This window comes from Mastomys coucha, unplaced genomic scaffold, assembly GCF_008632895.1.
Source record: "Mastomys coucha isolate ucsf_1 unplaced genomic scaffold, UCSF_Mcou_1 pScaffold20, whole genome shotgun sequence".
Taxonomy (NCBI): domain Eukaryota; kingdom Metazoa; phylum Chordata; class Mammalia; order Rodentia; family Muridae; genus Mastomys; species Mastomys coucha.
This window is the reverse complement of record NW_022196903.1, coordinates 31926406-31947162: the sequence shown is the minus strand read 5'-3', so window position 1 is coordinate 31947162 and position 20757 is coordinate 31926406. Positions and strand designations below refer to the sequence as shown.

The following is a 20757-nucleotide window of genomic DNA, read 5'->3' as shown; positions in this document are numbered from 1 at the left end:
GGTTCCCCCTTTTAAGAAGGAATGCACTGTCCACCTTTTGGTATTCCTTCTTCTTGAGTTCCTTGTGGTTTGTGGGTTGTTCTTCCTGTATTACAAACTTCTGGGCTAGTAACCACTTATCAGAGAGTGCATACCGTGTTTGTTGTTTTGTGATTGGGTTACCTCACTCAGGATGATATTCTCCAGATCCATCCATTTCCCTAAGAATTTCATAAATTTATTGTTTTTAATAGCTGAGTAGTACTCCATTGTGTAGATGTACCACAATTTCTGTATCCACTCCTCTGTTGAGGCACATCTGGGTTGTTTTTTTTTTCCTGTCATGATGTTATGTTGGTACTGGTTAGAATCTGTGTCCATTGAACAGAGAGAAAATGGCATACACATGCAAGTCCTCTCAGTGAGAAAGGATACTTAAATTTTCCAGTCTTTATCTTGACATCAAGAGGGAATTTGTAAACATACCATAGGTAAAATTTTTAGTGAATTTTAGATCTCTTATGCAATAACTAGGAGGAGGGTTTTCAGACAAACTCCCTTCCTTTCTTAAACTGTCCCACTTTATTTTGACAGTGACTGACTAAACATTAATTCTATGGCAGATGCAGGGAAGTAAAGAGTCATGATTCTAGATGGGATGAGGTTGTATTTAAGAACATGATATTGTTGAATTTTAGGCATAATCTAGAATCGTAAAATACTAGTCTAGAAAAAGATCATAGAAGTAAACCCAAATCAGCTACATTTGAGGAAATGGAAGTAGGATTAGTTTCTCTCTGTCAGTAGTTAATTATGCGGACAACTCAATGGGGAAATATTACTGCTACCATTGCTACTTAGGCTTACCCACAGCAGCCAGTGAGACTTTGTAGCACACTGGCGTTCAGAGTTTAATTCTTGATGACCTGGGGGAAAAGCAATAAAACTTAATGATATTACTCTGTGGAAAGAGAATGATTGCAAAAGCTCATGTGGGACATTGTGAACTAACCAGTCATGGTGCCACAATCTTTCTAGGTAGAATTTCTTCCTTTCTGACTAGCATGGAGCATCAGAGAGGGAGGAGCCCATATGGTCTGGTTTCACTGAGGGTGCTGAAGGACAGAAGGTTCATGAGAGGGTGTCAGAGGAACTGAAAAGCAGACAGCCTGTAGATTCATCAGTCATCAAGTAAACAAAGTCCCTGTCAGTTTTGGTGCTAGAATGAGAGTGGAGTGGCATTAGATGGTGATATAGTCCTAAGGGACCCAGGTCATGAGATAAGTGATAGAACTTTGGAGAGACATGGCAGTCTGAGAGGGCTTTTGATTGCCTTTGTCATGAGGGTTGTAAAGCAGGAGTTAGTATTCTTTTGGGGGAAGATATTTTATTTACTTACTTTCAAATGTTATCACCTTTCCCAGTTTCCCCTCTGAAAATCCCTTGTTCCACCCTTTTTTCCCCCTGCTTCTATGAGGGTGCTCCCCTACCCACCCACCCACTCACCACCTCACTGCCCTGGCATTCCCCTATACTGGGGCAATGAGCCTTCACAGGACTAAGGGCCTCTCCTTCCATTGATGCCAGATAAAACCATCCTCTGCTACATATGCAGCTGGAGCCATGGGTCCCTCCATATGTACTCTTTGGTTTGTGGTTTAGTGTCTGGGAACTCTGGGAGTTCTGGTTGGTTGATCTTGTTGTTCTTCCTATAGGGTTGCAAACCCCTTCAGTTTCTTCAGTCTTTTCCCCAGCTCCTCCATTGGGGTCCCCGTGCTCAGTCCAATGGTTGACTGGGAGCATCCACCTCTGTATTCATCAGGCACTGGCAGAGCCACAAAGGAGACAACTGTATCAGGCTCCTGTCAGCAATCACTTTTTGGCATCAGCAATAGTGTCGGGATTTGGTGTCTGTATATGGGATGAATCTCCAGGTAGGGCAGTCTCTGGATGGCCTTTCCTTAAGTCTCTGCCCCACACTTTGTCTTTGTATTTCCTTTAGACAGGAGCAATTCTGGGTTAAAATTTTGGAGATGAGTGGGTGGCCCCATCCTTCAACCGCAGGCCTTGCCTAACCTCTGGATATGGTCTCTATAGGTTCTTCCTCCCTTTTGTAGAGTATTTCAGCAAATGTCATCCCCATTGGGAGCTTCTTGCTTTCCTGGCATCTGGGGTCTTTCTGGTGGCTACCCCCAGCTTCCCATCCCCCATTGCTACACAGGGAATTACTTACTCCATGAGAAGTGATCCTGATGCTGAGGCTGTTCCATTGAGTCAAAGAGATAGAGATGGCTTCTAGGGGAGGTTTAGCCACAGATGGGGAGACTACTTGAATAGTGAGAGATGCTAAGTTAGTTAGTCATTCCTGTGGCAAAATATCTGGGATAATTGGTTTTTAATCAAAGGATTATTTTTGCTCACAATTTGAATCTATGGTCACTTGGGTGTTGTATTTGGGCCTCTACCAAGGCAGCACGTTGTTGTAGGGCCACTTCATAGAAAAAACAATAATAACAGAAGAGAGCTAGGATCTTGATACCCCCTCAAAGATATGATGCCAGTGAGCCAGCTTATTCCCTCAAGGCTCCACTTCTTAAAGGTTCTCCCATCTCCCAGTAAAGCCATGGGCTGGAGACCAAACATTTAACACATCTGCCTTCAGAGGACATTCAAGAGCCAAACTGTAGTGCTCAGTGTGATAATGCAGATCAGTAGTAAAGAGTACTACAAAGTAACCAGTACTAAAGAGGCCGAAGCCGGAGGATTGAGGAGGATTCCAGGTCAGATTAGTTGCAGAGTAACATCTTCTTTTGATAAAAAGAAACAGTAAAAACATCATCTTCACCACCACCAATCTTCCAAACTGTAGAAGATGTGATAACTACTTTGCTTTCTCTTTCAGCTTGAGAAATATATATGTAATTATATATATATATATGTGTGTGTGTGTGTGTGTATATTCTTCTTTGTGTATGATGTGGAGTATTATATTGATTATATTTTTCTACATGTACTGACAACTATTCCTAATGCCCTTGACTAAATTATCCATTATTTACTCAATAAATTATATTGTCAAATTCAAAAGGTCATGTCTCCAGAAAGGTGAATGTAGTTTTCTCTGTGTATTTCCATTGTTCATCGCTATTGGTATGTAGACACCAATAATTTAATGACATGTTTTTTAAAAGTATTTTGGTTTATTTTTTTGTCTAGTAAGGATAGTAAAATAACCATTTTTCTTTTTTTCTTTGTTCACACTATTCTAATTATATTTGGGGCTTTGCTTTTCTAAATTAGTTACAGAATTGATTTCATAAGTATAATAGCATTAGATGTGAGATTTTTAAGTTTCAGAATGTCTTTAATTGAAGAACTTACTTTTCCTTATTTATTTTTATCACTTTTATTTACTGAAACAAATTTGAAATAGTTTGAAGAGGTTTTAGGTAGAAAGAAAAAATTTGTCCAAGCTATAGGCTGTACACTTAAGCATTAGTAAATGCAATTTTGAAATTGGTAAAGTATGTGCTTTGCCTTTTTAGTTTACTTTTATTATGCTGACATCAATTACTTGATGAGAATAGATAACACATGTACATAAGAACCTTGTGTATTAATTAATCTTGCATGAGGTCTGTCAAGATGACGCAACAGATAAAGGCACATGCTGCCAAGCCTGACAGTTCTACACCTACATGGTGGAAGGAGAAAATCCATTCCTTCAAGCTGTCCTCTGGCTTCCACATGCACTGCATAGCATGCAAGCCCAACATGAAAGATACGTGAACATCTTTTTCCTGGCACAGCTATATTTACATTCATGCTGTGTAAAATGGACAGTGGCTATCTCTGGGAATACATGATTCACTTCCTCAGCAGTTTTGCATATTGAACTTATTTGTAGTGATGATGTCTTCAAGTTCTTGTTGGCTAATGAGTGTTACCAATGTTACCAAAGGCTGTTGGTTATCTGCAGTAGATCTGGATGTGGCTTCCTGAAGTATTAGTCATTGACTCTTGGTTCCTCTTCCCCTTCCTTGGACAGGCTGCCTTGCAAGTTGGGGGCCATGGAGAAAGGCTGCACCAGTGTCGGGAAGTGATGCTTCTGACTTACAAGTCCATTCCCATGCAAGTGGATGGGGAGCCATGTAGATTGGCACCTGCTATGATTCGGATCTCCTTGAGGAATCAGGCCAACATGGTACAGAAGAGCAAGCGGAGAACCTCAATGCCTTTGCTCAATGAGTGAGTCTGTGCTTGCCTTCCTGGGTGACATGGAGACACTGGAAAGCAGATGGCAGAGCATGTGCATGCTCTGGGGACCTCACTGTGTTAGGAAGGAGAGGAAAAATCAAGAAGGAACCATAGGCCCTTCATCACTCTCATGGGAACATACGCAATCTCACTTTGTTTATCTTACAGTTATTTGACCTGCTTTTTGGTAAATTTTGCTATATGTAGAATAGATGATTCTACTTTGCTAATCATTTGGGGGTATATTTTGTTTTAGATTAACTAGTTTTAATATTTAGTTTGGTTTATAGAGGCATTTTTCCCCTGCCTGTCAGCTAGTGGTCTCTCTCCCCATCTTTCCAATTTGGAGTCCCTTGTCCTCTGATGGGTCAACTTAGCTTTGCTTTCTAAGGCAGCATCTACAGGCCATACTGAATTTAACTCACTGTGTCTACATTTAAACACCCCGTATCCCTTCCTTTCTACACTCTTTCTTTTTTATTTAGGTGTTCTAATAAACCGATTCAAGGTAAGCCAATAAAGATTAGATAATATAGGATAGATGTTCATTTTCTAGTGCACTTTACTCAAATTGGTGACTTAATTTGTCTGCTCAGGTTTGAAGAAGTAGCTAGAGAGAGAAGAGGATTTGAGTCATTTTTTTGAGTAACTTCTAGATATCATGCCTCTATGCCTAAGGTCACTTCAGGGTTTCAGGTCATTCTCTGTCCCAGTGAAGGGCCTCAAAGGTGCACCTCCTGTTTGCTTTCTGTGATGCATGGTTACCAATTGTACTGAATGGCTGGCTTCCCGGCGGTGCCTGCAAAGAAGGGGCATGCTTTGCCATGTGTTCATGAAGTCAAGGTGAGAATCTGCACAAATTCCCAGAATAACTGATGACGCAGGTGCCACAGCTCCTGTCACCTCCCTCGGCGCCAGCATATGCGCAGGAAGAGCCCCAGACAGCACTCCCCAGGCACTTCAGCTTTTGCCATCCGCTTCTAAGTTTGAGGCTGGCGTGAGAAGTCCGCTTCCTCTGTTCTTGGAGTCTGGACTTCCTGGAACATTGGCCCGGTTGTTTCCCCAAGCTTCCGTTTACTCCATTCACTCTGAAGTGACAGTTCTTGCTTGATTTACCTTTGGCAGCTGGCAAGACTCTTGGCGCATTTGCTGATGCTTTCTGTCCTCGCTGCCTTTTTCCTCCTAGGTTGAAGACATGGTTGTTGAGTTTCTATGTTAAAAAAGATGAGATGTCGACAGTTGTACATGGTTCCTCACATTTCTTCTAGATATGTTAGTGAAATCATGACACACTGGTTTGGCAGAAACCTCAGAACCAATGAATAGAAAGCTACCTGTGAATTTGTACAGTGGCCCATGTGACTACGTCACTTGCAGATCATTGGTGGGAAAGACAGAGTAAAGCTCTATGAGTTTACTATTGCTCAAGTGAAGACTGTGCTCTCGTGACCTAGAAGCAGACCTCTTCAGGTGTTCAGTTTCAAGCAACATTCATGCTCTGTCAAGAAAGAATGTGTCTTCTTCATGTAATCCTGATGATTAGGAGTCATTTGGCTTCTTTTATGTGCAAAATAGGTGCACTTAGTATTTTGTTTTGTCCTTATCACATGTGTGGCATGTGACGCTTCTCTTGCATTCACTTGTATGGATGTCCAAGTGCAGCTTCATCTAATAAAATTCTGACTCTTCCCACCTGGGGAAGTGTTCCCAACATCTCAGCCTCTGTGACACGGAAGACCTGTCCAAAGGGAGTCAGAGCACACTATCCTTTTTAAAAATTGAAAACGTAATATAAAATTTTTATTCAGCACTATATTTAAGAGAAATCGGTACTGACACTGCATTTTTGAAGAAAAAGGAATTAAACCTGGTTTCCACGTCACAGTTGTTCACTAAGCCTGGCTTTCTCTCTCCTTAATCTTTTTTTCATGTCTATAGTTAGATTATGTCTACATCATCATAAAACATTCCCCCCCTTTCTCTCAGATCTAACTTCTTCCTCTGTATTTCCAAGTAAATTTTCAAGTTTCAAGTTAACCTTGATTTTAAGAATTTTTCTTTAACCTTCTGTTCCTTTGAGGTTCTCTCACACATGTCCACCATGTCAGACGTCTTCCATCGCGTCTGAGTGATGGAAGAGATACTGAGAGGTCAAGCTGCTCCTGTATGTCTCTGCCTCCCTTTCTTCTCGCCTCTTCTTCCTTCCTTTCTCCATTTATTTATTTAATAAACAAAAACTGTTTTTTTTTGTTTTGTTTTGTTTTGCTTAATTTGCCTGTATTTTTTTTTTTCTTGCTAGAAGGGGAAGACAACTACTTTCCTGTGTCATAATGTTTTTTTGTTTTTTGTTTTTATCAAAGGCACAGGCCTTTGTGTGTGCGCATGTATATACATGTGTATGCATGTGCAACTATGTGTGTTTATGTGTGCATGTGTGCATATGTGATCTCGATATAGGAATGGTAGCTGCTTGGTTCATTTAAGGAACTGGGCTTCTTTCGTCCATGTTATCTGGGAGGACTTGCTATTTTAACCCTGTGGTTCCTTGAATGACTGCCTTTTCTTCCCTTGAGTGTTGGTGTATCTCACACATCTTTGACTCTCAGGTCTGTGACTTGGCTCTTTTCCAAAACTAAAGGCTATTCCTCAAACACTGTAATTGACAGTTTTTCCTTAATGGGGTTTTGGGGCAAGCTCAGATTACATACTAATAAGCAGATCCTTAACTCTACTGCCTTTGTCTTTCTTTCTCATCCATCGAGTCTATTCCTCACTCATGTGCACATTCATCACACCTTTGTCCCTGAAGCCCCCTCACTCACCTCCACTTTTCCACACCTCCCTGGCTGGCACTTTCCCTGAGACCAGCTTCAGTTCATCACTCAGATCTTTCTGCTCACCAACTCTCCTGTTCATTAAGAATCTGCTAATGTGTGCTCACAGTTGATTCTTTTCCCAGTTTACCCAGCTGCCCCTCTTTAGAAAGATGACTCTTTTTTTTTTTTACTGTGCCAACTAGAATTTCCCAAATGGAAAGCCTGTGTTCCTTATCTTCACAGATGGTTTTGTTATTTTCCATCTTCATCCTGATCTCCCTTGTCCCAGGGGAGCTACAGCCTTTCTCCATCACCACTCTTCTTTTCCTCTTGGATTTTCTTCTCACAGTGGTCTCCCTTTCTTCTTTCATCCGACAGCCTTGCTCACAGTGCAGAACCCAAGCCATGTATCACTTCCACCAAGTACCATTCTCTAGCTGATCCTAGCAGTTATTGTACCCCTTGGTGCCATTTCCACCACATCATCTGTCTACCTAGAGCATCCCTCCTCTGTTTGCTTGTCTCTCTGCTCTGCTCTGTGCAGAGGCCCTGGGTTTTTCCACTCAGGATGCCCAGTACCTGGCATCATCCCTGAGATGTGATTACACATTGATTTGGTGACTCACAAATGCACTTCATTATGCTTCTATTTCTGCTGCGTTTCTTGGAAACTATTAACAGAATAGCAGCTATGTAAAACCTCATGAATATAGAGGCCATATAAAATATGTTTGGAAGATGTTTTACTACAAGTGCAGGACAAATATTGAACCAAGTAGATACGATTAAATGAATAATTAGAAGGAGTCTCTATGAGCGAGTACCAAGCAGTAGGCCTCATGATGCCACTCTGTCCACATTTATTATGAAAGGAAACATTTATCAATTTTATTAGTATATACAAAATAAAATGTGTTCATTAACTGATATTTGCAAGGGAGCATACTTTATTTTATTAGATCATATGAGTCTACACAGACTATGGAGTCCAATAAATATTTTCCACACAAAATGTCATAGAGATTTTTGTCTAGGTTTTTTACTAATATCCTAGCCAAAAAAAAAAAAAAAATCAGATGTATTTCATTATGTTCTGTATTGTGAAGCACGACTGAAGGTGGTCAGAAGCTTGAAATAAAGGGAAGTCTTTGGCTAGTATCCTTGACTTCCTTAGCAATTATGAAGGATAGTCATTTTGTATAAAGGCAAGAGTGCTAGTTAGCTAACTTTGAATTGGGCAACTGGCTTCCATCATCCTGGGCAACGGATGGGTACTATTGGTTTTAGCAGAGAGTCTTTGAAAAGTAACATGGACAGAACACTGGTGTCAACTCATGGGTGATCTTCTGTGGGAATGTATGTACCCAGAAGGCAGAGAATCTGGGGACTCCTGCTCTGCACTTAGAGAAGTTTAAATGAGAGAAGAAAAGAAAGGGATGGTACAGGGTAAGAGTGAGTTTGGGGGTTAGCTTGTTAAGTCATGCAGTGCCTACTTTCTAATAGCATTTACGGACCGTTCTCATCACAAAAGGATGAAGGGGGGATGTTTGGGTCTCGCGTTTGTACCTTGAGTATGAGTGACATTAAGTCACCTGAGGGATGAAAGGGAATTTTGTAAAACTACTGCTGGGCTTCTCAGAAAACCTTTGGTGTTCAGCTGAAGGAAGCTTAAGGTTGCTGAGTCAAGGATGACATGGGCACCCCTCCTCAGGGAGAGGTCCGTGTGCTGCTTTCCCACTCTGATGTGGAAGCCTGTGCCTCCGCCCTTGAGTCGTCCTCAATGTCCTGGAGCAAAGGTGCCATTGACAACTCGTCCTGTGCCCTCAGCCCACCCTCCTGCTTTGGCCCTGCGCTCCGGTATGTGGCTTGCCTGGAACTAGCCGCTTCCATGTGTCCCGTTGGCTTCATTGCTATCACCGGCTTCTCTGGATTATTTCCATGGCTGGCTTGATTTCCTTTTTATTTTTTCTTTCATCGCTGTTGCTGATGCGCTCATTCAATTTCTGTTTAAACTTTGTGTGTCTCTCTTTTTCTCCCTGGCTTGTTCCTTGTTTGTCCACGCTGTCCCGCTGACTCTGTCTTCGCTGCTCATTCCCTGCCGCCTCTAGCATCCATCAGGTGCAAGCTGCGGACCTACGGCGAGTGTCTGCTCCCCCCGGCTCCTTCACCATGTGAGTACAGTGCCGTTCTGTTTTGACCCTCATTCCCCAACTTCTCCTCAGGGGTAAATTGCCCGTGGCACCCTTTTCCTCCACAGGTTTGCTGTTCAGACGAGGGAGCCACCTAATCATAGATGCTCTTACACCTCTATCTTTTTTTTTTTTTTTTTTTTAATGTGAAATGGAGAGCAATAGAGGAGTTCTTTGTGCTTTGTATGTCCCCACCCACTATACGTTTGCACTTTCATCTTTTTATGAGATACTTTAGGGCCCGTGGTTGTGTGGGTTGGTGTAACAGTCTATGCTAAGCATCGTGGTGTTTCGGAGTCTGATAGGACAGTTAGACCAATACCATTACAGATATATTTGAGGAAGTACTTATGGCCCCAACATGTGCAGAGCTCATTTTTTGTGCCAAAGAGTCACAGCTGTTATACAATGATCAATGACCATGAGCTCTCACTGAGTTAGCAGAAATTTATTATTATGCATGGTTAGTGGTTTATGCTCAATGCACTCCAGGGTGTTTTAATTTTCTGGTGAAATGAAATAAACAAAATGGAAATAGGATTTTTAGGATTTTTCTTTAGCATTTTTGGCGCCAAACACTGATTCATTTCTTTCCTTGCTCCATCTTATATTACTTAATATTTATTATGCTTTAAGTACTATGCTAGGTGCCTTGCATCTACTATGTAATTCTCAAGATGATACCGTGCATATGGAATATCGTTCTCTCTCCTGGATGCATGTTCAAGGTCACAGACTAACAGGTCATAGAATGAGATTCAAATTCAGGCAGCCAGGCTTCTGAACTCATGTGGCCTTCCATCTGTCTGGATTCGTGAGTGTTTGTCCAGACCCAGCAGCGTGATCACATTTTCAAACAATTCTTCTCTAATTCATGCTTTCAGAATCAGTCACACCTCACTGAAGTTTACTGTTTATGAGCCTGTTATAGTTTTTAAAGTTTGATTTGGTTTTCATTGTCTGAACTTGAGATGTGTGCATACCCCACTCTAAACTTGGCCCGCTTGAGGTGATTAGCAATATATCCCTATGAATATCTGTGTTCTAGACCTATTCACAGACCTTGACAGAGCATTGGGAAACTAAGTCATAGTTAGTTGATGGGCCTAATGAGTGGGAAACTTATGTGTCTGCGAGGAACTGCGAGGAACTGTAAATCTGAAATCTAGTGATGTTATGAAGTACTTCCTGAAGTTTAGTTGCTCAGTCTTATTTTCAGCTTACAGATCACATTTACTAGAAATATAGCTGATGAGTGGTTTTTTTTTCTCCCTGGCTGAGCAGCAGGCACTATTTTATGCTGCAGATCTAGTGATCAGCACCACCCCTTAGTGCCTGTGGGGAGCACAGGCCTTATAATTGAACAATCAAAACCCAACAAGGTAATGGCTTTCATTTCCAATCCACTGATGCTTAAGGGTAAAAGTCTCTGCTCTGTAGGCTCCTCAGTAAACATGTCTTCAGAGACTGGCTGGCAGTCATCTGATCAGGCTTTTAGAGGCTCCACGGACTGAGGTCAAAGGAATGAGTGGGTCGGCAACTGAAGTGGGTGAGAGAGCGGTTGAGTTCCATTCCCCGGCAGGGTTGTGTTGACAGTGTAGCCGTGGGGCTGTTGATTTGGTATTCCAGGAGAGGGTGTGCTACAGCAAGGTCTTCGTTTCCACAGACTATAGCAGGCGGTAGGTGTGGCTACTTTAACACTGTAGCATTAATATGAAAATATTTCAGGTCTGTGACACGCTATTACAGCACATAGGTGTTATACCTCTAAAGCATCTGTATAATAAAAGTAAAGCTGGGCGGAGTCCCATCTTAAGGAGAGCAGGAAGATGGAGAAGAGTCCATGTCCATGCACAGCGGTGCCTTTGCATCCGGGCCTTTTCTACCTACACTGCTTGGAAGACCCAGACATGCTTAGCTTGTTAACTTTGCTCTGTTCCCTCTCCACCAACCATCCAGACCTGACACCCTGAACTGAGATCTTTGGTTTTCTCTTCTCTCAGAACCTGTTTTAAGAAGATGCTCTTTGGATCTTTGGAGAGGGCTCTCTGCTGCTCCTAAAGCAGCGCAGCCTCCTTGAAATGGTCTGAAGTACCCTGTCCTGGAAAGCATCCCTTTCCCTAGTTAACAGGTGATGAGAAGGCGAGGCATAGATTGTTACGAGTTGTGACGTAATACTAAAATCCAACCACACGCAAAATGTCAGCCCTGTGCAATACTTTTAAGCTTTATTTTTACTATTTTTAAATTGTGTGTTGAGTGGTGGGTTGTGCACCTGAGTGCAGGTGCCCGTGGAGGCCAGAAGAGGATGAGTGGATCTCCTGAGGCTGGATTTATGGGTGGTTTTATGCCATCCTAGGCTGGGTCCTAGGAGTAAACTCCTGTCCTCTACAAAAGCAGTATGTGTTCTTAGCCACCCAGCCATCTCTCTAGCCACTAGCATTATATAATATTTTGGTTCTTTATCGCTGCATATGAATTTGTGGATATTTTTAAACAAAACTGTTTAATTCCCCATTCACTAAATAAGACAACACTAAGCCAAGAATCTCCACATGTACATTCTCTACAATGTAGCTTAAAACTAATAACCTCTATGTGATTAAGTTTCTTCATAGGGAAGTAGTCATTGAAGGGCACACACATGCTGCCTTTCTTAAATTGTGGATAATGGTGTTGAATCCTTTATCCAGTTGCTCCCATTGAGCATCTGCTAAAAAGCATATGGAACCTCAGAATAAGCTTTCTGGAATTCTTTTACCAGCTAGTAGACACTTTTCGTTGGGTAACATTTCCTTCTTGCTTTTCTGGCAGAGAAATGAAATAATGTGATCCATTTACATTTGACTCGTCATTTTCAACTTTCTGTACTGCTTACTTCAGACATCAGATACTCTGAGATATTAAAGGCCTTGAGATCAGAAAGCTTCGTTTCTGCCCCTGAGGAATGAACACACCAGCCTCAGACCTAATTGAGTTGACTACAGTGTAATTACAGTCCAGCATGACAAGGCTCAAAGTAGAGGGATTTGAGTTGTACTCCTGTGTTAGCAACTTTTAGCAACTCATTTGTCACCGTTGGTTGTGTTTTTACTAATCTCTGAAATTAATATGCAGCAGCATTGCTACTTCTGGTACAGTTCCATGAGTTTTAAAACAAGTGTACATTCATATAACCATCACCGTCACTGGAACACAGATTACGTCACTAATGTCACTAATTTTCCTCTCCAATACTACCCTGTAATCCATCCAGGTGTCATTAGTTACTCTCACCCCCCAACATGTAACAGCCACGGATCACCATAGATTTGTGCCTTTGAGAATTCCACAAAGATGGAATAAAACAAAATGTAATCCACCTCAGCTGGTATTTTTGACTGAGCCTAACACCTTCCACATTTATCTGACTTGTCATACGGAGCAGGCATTTGTTGGTTTTTGTTTTTGAGCAGCCTTCCACCCTGTGGCTGTTTCCATTCACACAGTGAAAGGTACCTGGATTGTTGCTGGTTGAAAGTGATTGCTGACATGGCTCAAACCATTAAGAAGTAGATTTCGTATAAACAAAAGTTCCCACTACCTTAGGTTAAACGTCTAGAAATGAGGTGGTTGGAGCCACATGGCAAGTTTGGTTTTCTTAGTAGGAGAGCAAATGGAAAACTATTTTCAGAGTGGTTTTGCCTTGTGTATCAGCCAGGGTTTCTAGTGTGATACTGAATTAGAGTGGTCCCTCGCTTTGCTGTTGGTTTTAGGAAAGCTTGCTGCTTCCACTGGTTTGAGATCCTTTATTTGTTTAATTTATGTGTGTTTGTTTGCATGCATGTCTGTGTACTACATGTATTCCTGTTGACCACTGAGGCCAGAGGGGGTGCCCTATGCCCTGGAATTGGAATTGCAGGTGGTTGTGGGCAGCCATGTGGATACTAGGACTCTAACCCAGGTTCTTTGGAAAGCAGCCAATCTTCTGAACTACTGAGGCGTCTCTCCAAGCCCAGTTGTGCATTTCTTCATTCTTCTGTCGAAGTGTTATCTATCAAGGCTCTCTCCCTCCTCCACCCCCCACAAAAGCCTCTGACATTTGCATGGTAGAATTTGCCAGTGAGTGAAACCATTTGGGCATTAGGATTTTTCTTCTTTCAACCTTTGCATGTAGGTCAAAGGAGCTGGAGGGAGAGAGTCAACAGTTGGTAGCACACGATCCTCTTCCAGATGGCCTGGGTTCACAACTGCCTGTGACTCTAATTCCAGAGGATCCCACAGTCTCCTCTGACCTCCCTGGGCATAAGGCGAGTACATGGTATGCATACATGCATGCAGCCAAATAGTTATACCCAGAAAATAGAAATGATAAATAACCCCTTGAGTGGTAAAAAAAATGATTCTAGAAGCCCTGGGACTATTCAGCTTATTTATCTTTACCTTGGTAAATTTTTTTTATAGTTGTTTGATATTTCCAAAGAATCTGTCCATTTCTTCTGTGTTGGCAATTAATATGTATGGAATTGTGAAAAGAATTTCCTTATCTCTTTCATTTCTGTGGCGTCTGTAGGCATAGTTCTCTTTTATTCCTGATATTTGTAATTCAATGCATCTTTTGAAGTTTTCATCAGTCTTGGCAGAGTTATTTTATTCCCAATCCCCCAAATTGTCTGTTGGATACATTGGCTTTCCTGATTATTTTTCTGTTTGAAATATAGTTGAACTTTGCCCTTACTACTCCCCCCTTCTGCTCATATTGCACTCATTTTGCTTATTCTCGTCCTGGTTCCTTAAAGAATTCAGCTTTCCCTCCCCTGGGCATCGAAGTTCCTGAGAATAGAAAGGAGATCGTGTTCTTGATGTTAGTAATCTTAGCTGTCACAGGACCTTTGCCGTGGTGGCTACCAGTGCAGCTAAATGGCCCAAATCTACAGTGTGAGTGGATGAAGTTTTTTTTTTTCTCAGTGAGTCGTCATTCTTAGGTGTCACTTTCTTGAACTCAGCCAGAGCCCAGGCTTTCTCCCAGTTCTCTCCCTGCCTGCACCTGGGTCTGCCTTCAGAATGGATGCTGCTGGAGTCCAACTATGGTCTGCGGGAAGGGACAGTGAGGGAGCACATCAGCAAGAAGACGATGTCCTGCATTCTGGCCTTCTTCACCAATCTGTTGCTAGTTTTCGCCTTTGAAAGTTCCTTTGTGGGTGCTTTATTGCTTTATTTAGTTAGGGAGAAAAAAAGCTTGGAGAAGCTTGCTTTTGTAAGATAAGTGGGCCGCCATACCAGGCCTGGAGCTCCTCACAGGTCCCTCATTCCTTGGCTTCCCTTGCTTCGCCACTCAGCACATGCCCCAGCTCACGCAGCTGAGCATCTCTGTAGACACCAGGGCATCCTACCTGCCACTGACATATGTTAAGTATAACACACCATCCAAAGTTATAATTTAGACACAAACAGGATCTGCCTGCGGCTAACTTGTGTGGGTTTGTTCGCTGCCTGAGGGAAAGGATACATATTGGAAGGACAGTGTAACTTGTCATATTTGACCACAGTCTGAATGTGATTCAGCTCTGCACAACTGATTTTGATAAATGAAGGCTTCTTGGTAAAGGATAAAAGTAAATTGATTTCCTTTGCAAAAAGTTAAAGAGTTTGAAGGCAAGATGGGGAAATAGTGTCACTGTGCCATTTTTGAGATTTTTATTTGGGGCCGGATTTAAGAGTTCCATGGCTGAAAAAAAATACAGATGCAGAACCAAGAACCTTCAGCCTTCCTGACTGAAGTCTGTGGTTTAGTGTCTGCATGCCTCTGAGGGAAGAAGGAAGCTAGTCTCTGCAGCTCATTAGAAAATATTGCAATTGTCTTCTCTAGCTGCCCACATCAAAACTTCCCTGACATTTCCTTAACCTTGTGCTGTGCATTGGACAGCATCTGCCTCTCTTGCTAATGTGACCCTGACCCTGTAATTAGAAAAATAACTTATAATTGGAAGCTATGCTTGCTGCACAACACCTTTTCTTTTTCTGTCTTTCCATAAACTCTTCTACTTCGTCAAGAACGGTATCGGGAAGCAATGCAAACGCTGTTGGAAGCATCTGTATGCCTGTCTCTGTGGTCTGCGAGGTGTGCCTCTAATGCAAAGGATGCTCCCTCATTTGTGGTTTGATTCCACATACCAAGACCTTGATGGAAATGCACTCACAGGCCAACTGAGCTTCTAGCATCTGGACAATGTCCAGATTCAGATTCATGGATTTAAAATTTTACATCATACTTTCTGGCTTAAAAAAATGTATTGAGGACATTAAAAGGTCTACACACCCCAAACGTGTTTGGGTTGCTCATTCACAACTAACTATTCCTGTTATCCTTGTACAATTACCTCTGAACAGTAGGATTGTAGATGCTTTTCTTATAATTTTAGTGAGCCTACGTCACTTCTACAGAAGTCGAAAAGGAGCCTAGAGGTTTCTATTTTAAAAAATCAGGTGAGAACTGCTCTGTTTATAGAACTGAAAGAAACTAGATCCCAGGGTCAGGCAGTGACGCAGGATTAGTTTTACATCCTCTTGAGAGCAAAGCTATGTGTTTTCTAAGAATCTGCCAGGCTTTGCCCATTTCTGACTTTACTTGCCCATCTCTCCCGATACTCTGACACTTTTGTGTGTTATCTGACTGGTCCTCTCATTATGCTGCCCACTGTTTCTCGTTGTTCATCCTAGGAGGCCCACAGCCACCCTTTCCTTTTCTCTTCCTCCACCACTCTTCCCTGCTTGTTCATATGGCAGATGTGCTAAATGGAAAATCACGAGGGCAAAGCACATAAGAATTCCTGTGGCTCTGTCCCAGGCTGCTTCCAAAACAATGCCCAGGCCGCAACCCAGATAATAGGCTTCTTTGGTCTTTATGTAATGCAGGTTTCCTCTTGAGCTCCTTCCCTGTCTCAACTTCATTCCTCTCAAGGAGGTATCATGACAGCATAGGTAAATAGAGCACAGGCCTCCCTGCTAACACTCCATGCTTCTGATGTAAGTATTTTCACAACACTGCCTTTGTCTGTACATCACGGGCCATGGATTCATTATCCTCCTGCATTTTGTTTTTAAGACAATTTTTAAAATGTAGTCAATTCTTGGGATTCTCATCAGCCTTGAAGTTCTGTTCTGGTAAATCCAAGGCGTGACTCTAAATCTCATTAAAGTTTGCCTCAAGAGGAAACATACACAAGATTGGTCATGGAATTGCAGGTCACTTTTGGTTCTGGGTACTGAGCAGGCCAGGCATTGTACTGCCTTGAAACACTTCATGAAGGCCTTATCGTGCTGCCCGCCAGAATGCACGTGGATGCTTACACTCGGTCAGAGAGGTGATATGTGCTTAGACTGTGGCAAGCATCTTCTACTCTGAGCAACTTAGGCACTTTAATAACTGCATTGGGTAATACTGTTATGCTTCCATAGATGGGAAGACTGAGGAGAACGGTCGGAAGCTTGCTTTCTAACATACTGTAATTCAGTAAAGTGAGGATTAACACACTGGCCTATCCACTTTGAGGACAGTTCTTAAGATTATCTTCTTAAGATGAACCATATCTACCTTAAGATGAACTCTAGTCATTTGCATTGTGTGAATGTGTATGAGTTATGCGTTTTAATCAGATTGTACCAGATATGCTTTTAAAGCAAAAAGCAGATGTGAGTTAACTAAGAATTCAGTTCTACACATTTTAGATGTTTTGATTCTTTGAAGCTGCAGATTTTAAGTATTGCTATAAGTAAAAGTTTACCAAGACACGCATGCTTCTGCCTGTAGTGAGAGTCATCATCAGGCTTAGCAGTAAGGGTCATGCTTTTGTCTCCACTGAGGGATGGCTTCTATGGTCTCCTGTTGCAGAGGCCAGTGCAGAGTTCAGGATCCAGTACACTTATGTAAAGGCCCAATGCATTAAGGATTCCCCCGATTTTAAAAATTATCACATTGCTTTTAGCATTTATATTTACAGATGAATTATTCATATCTATGTAGGTGAGTGAGCAATGTTAGGGCTCAGCACTTTTTGTATAGTAAGAGTTCACTTCAAGAGTAAGGCGACTATTTGGGGCTTCTTTGCTGTCTTGGGTATATGGGGCATATGGGGCCATTGTCAAAGTCATCTTTGGGATAGGAGAGAGAGTCCTCGGAAAGGTTTCTGAATCATGTTCTAAATGTAATTATTGGGTAGGAGGAAAAGAGTGAGAAAACTTTATGTGTATTTGTTAGTGAAATTAGTTGGTAATTTTTTTTGCATTACCTAATAATTTCGAGGGTCATTGTGCATATGTGCAATCACACAAGTCAGAGAGCATTGTGGGAATTGATTTTTTTTTCCTTCCACAACATGGGTTCCAGGAACAGAGCCAGGTGGTCAGGCTTCACAGGAAGTGCCTTTACCCATCACTGAGCCATGTTGCTGGCCCTAGCAAATATCATTCTTCAACTATAAAAATAACTTAGGTCTGGGAGATGTAGCTCAGTGAGAGAGCATAGACCTAGCATTTACAGGAGGCTGGATTTGATTGTCCTGTATTGTAAAAGGGAAAAACAAACATATAAGAACCGATCTTAAAAAAACTTCAGTAAACACAAAGTCATGGTTTCAGTTTTTCTGTATAGCATGTCTTCTGTCAGGAGAGGTTGAAATCGGGGCCTGATTGGCCATAGCCGGGATGTGTCAGGTTGACAGGGATTTGGGGAACATCTTGAAATTTGGGAAAGTGAACATTTTTTTATTTTGTCAACACAAACACACACACACACACACACACACACACGCACACACACACACACGCACACTAATTCCAACTGTGAGTTTAAACCAAACAAGTTGTCCCTCATTGCATTTGAATTGGCACTCATATAAATTTGCTTGGGCTTCTTTAACAGACTGAGCAATAGTTTGGCAGGCTAGACAAAGGTGAGGCCAGAGTTGGCTCTGAACCCTGTATCCTGTACTTAGGAATGGCATCTTCTCTAGTTGCTCTCATAGAGTCTAACACACAAGTCTACCAGATTCCCTTTTTCTATAAAGAAAAGGGTCTGATGTGTTTGCTTCTTCAAAATGATCTTATTTTTACTTATTCCCTCACAAAATACCAATTCTTTGCATATTCCAAGTTCTATTCTGAGATAATAGGGATGGCTGTGTGTATCAGTTGGGGGTAGGGGACACAACTTCGCTCCTAGTAGCATTGCACTAAGTAGGTTGGACATGGAGCTTAGTTATATTTCTGTGTGTGTGTGTGTGTGCGTGCGTGCATGAATGCATGCATATGTGACCCTGTGTGCCACTAGAAGGTTGCAGATTTATGCCTAGCATTTGCATTCATCACTTAATTCCTGAAAATAATTTTTATTAAAGGTATAAGGGGGGTGAAGGAACTTGCCCTTTTACATAAGTAGATTTTCAGAATTCATTACATGGGTTCAGAGTGAGGTTGTTGGCTTGTCTCCAAATTCCTTCTCTATAAAAAATAAAGTGGCTAGACAAGAAACACGTTAAATTTAGTTCAGATCTGAACTCCTAAGACATTGTTGTAATAAAATAACCAGGAAAGTGCTTCAGTCTGTAAATGGAAAGGGAAGTGTTTGTTTTGATCATCTTCACAGACAACAGACTTATTTATAAATGGATTCTCTACCTAGGAAAGAAGTCTTTAGGATGTTTTGTATTTTTTGCATTCAAGAGAAAAGAGATGTTTCATCCTTTGCTCCAGCACTGTAATAGTACCTGATGTCTTCTGACCCAGATAACAAAATAACATTTCAATAAAAGTTGGTTTTGTGCCTTTTGAGGGCCTGGTCAGTTATTTATTTATTTATTTATTTATTTATTTACTTATTTATTTGTTACATTACTGACCTGGTGATGAACCACAAAGGACATTTCATTTGTTAAAGGGTGTGAGTTCAGTTCAACCATTCAGTTGAGTTTTTCTGGTCTCTCATAACACTCTGAAACACCCGTATGAAAAGAGATGTATGAAAAGAGAGTATGTTACAGAAGGCATGAGGAGAAAGGCTGTTGGTGCATCTGCACTGAACATTCAAGATCTCAGCAATTGTCAAACTGGAGCAAAGAAACAAATCAGCACAAAGAAGAGAAAACATTGGCTCCCAACCAATTAAGATACAGTAAATTTCTAGAAATTTCTCTGATAGCTAGATTACTTTTAAAATTTTAAACTCATTAATAAATTTTTTGTGGGTCAGTGAGGTGGTCCAGTAGTCTACAGGCACTTCCTGGTATGCACGCCTGACGACCTGAGTTCAATCCTTGGAATCCATATAAGGTAGAAAGAAAGAAAGAACTGATTACACAAAATTGCCTCTGACTTCCACATAATGCCCAGAAATGCATCATGCATATCCACACAATAATAAGAGAAATAAATTCTAAGCATATATTGAATATTTATGTGCACTTTTGAGGCATTTAAGATGAATGGTTCTTATGCAATTTTGAAATGAATCTTGTTAGTTTTATTAGTTACTTTTCGTACTGCTTTGGGCAAATGCCTTCCAGAAGACAACTTAACAGAGGATACGCTTACTCTGGATCTGAGACGAGGGCACATTCTCTCGTGGTGGATAAGGCATGGTGCCTAAAACATTCAAGACCTGTCAAGATGTGGCTGGAGGGGCCTGAGGCCATTTGCTCGCACCTAGGCAGAATGAAAACAAGGAGAGTCCCAGTGGTCATCTGTTTTTTTTTTTTTTTTTTTTTTTTTTTTTTTTCCTTTTCTACCTTCTATTGAGACTTGGCCGCAGCCTATGAGGTGGTGCCATCCAGTTCAGGATAGATCTTATTCTCTCAGACCTGTCTGGAATCACCTTCACAGACACACCCAGATGCCATATCTCGCTTAGGTGATTCCAAACCCAGTCAAACTGACAGTGAAGATTCATCATCACATCTGGCCAGTGCTGACTTTTTATTTTTACCATCTAGAATAATGTAGCGACTATTCTCCTGACTGAGCCTGCTTCCTGGAAGAATGAGTCTAATGCAGGATTTTCAGTGTCTCCTTTCAATAGGACCACGCATGGTAGTGTACCCATTCCAGTCTTCCCTGATTCAGTGGGCTTAGAAGATTGCTGAATGTATCACTCTTGCTATAGCAACATGCTCATGACAGGGTAACTTTATAAGGAAAAGACATTTTACTTTCTTTAGCTCACAGCTTTAGAGGCTAACTGTTTAAGCAGCATGGCACAGGCTTACTAAGGGCTCACCTTGACTACATATATCTCATGCAGACGACAGTGGCACTTGTCATGTGAGAGTGAATGAGAGGTCTCCACCAAACAAGAAGGGCCAAGGAGCCTGGAGTCTATGATCCCTTCCAAAGCCAGTGTGCCCTTAACTGACCTCTACTTCCATCATGGCCACATGACAATCCTCTGGAGGAACCCCACACTGCAGTAGTTGTATTGAGTTTTGCTCTGTTTTTGCTTGGTATTTCTTGGCTATTGCTTTTAGTGTTTTTTTTTTTTTTTTTTT

The 20757-nt window shown here is 41.6% G+C and overlaps 1 protein-coding gene across 6 annotated transcripts in view; it reads left to right on the top strand.

The window, feature by feature from the left end:
• Dgki (diacylglycerol kinase iota) overlaps positions 1–20757 on the top strand; it is a 456269-nt gene that overhangs the window by 298473 nt on the left and 137039 nt on the right. For 4 of the 6 annotated variants that reach the window (XM_031381541.1, XM_031381543.1, XM_031381542.1 and 1 more), the window contains exons 20-21: positions 4028–4227; positions 9161–9223. In XM_031381541.1, the coding sequence (XP_031237401.1) occupies positions 4028–4227; positions 9161–9223 (263 nt within the window). The remainder of the gene's footprint in view (positions 1–4027; positions 4228–9160; positions 9224–20757) is intronic. The other 2 variants (XM_031381545.1, XM_031381544.1) reach the window with 1 other exon arrangement.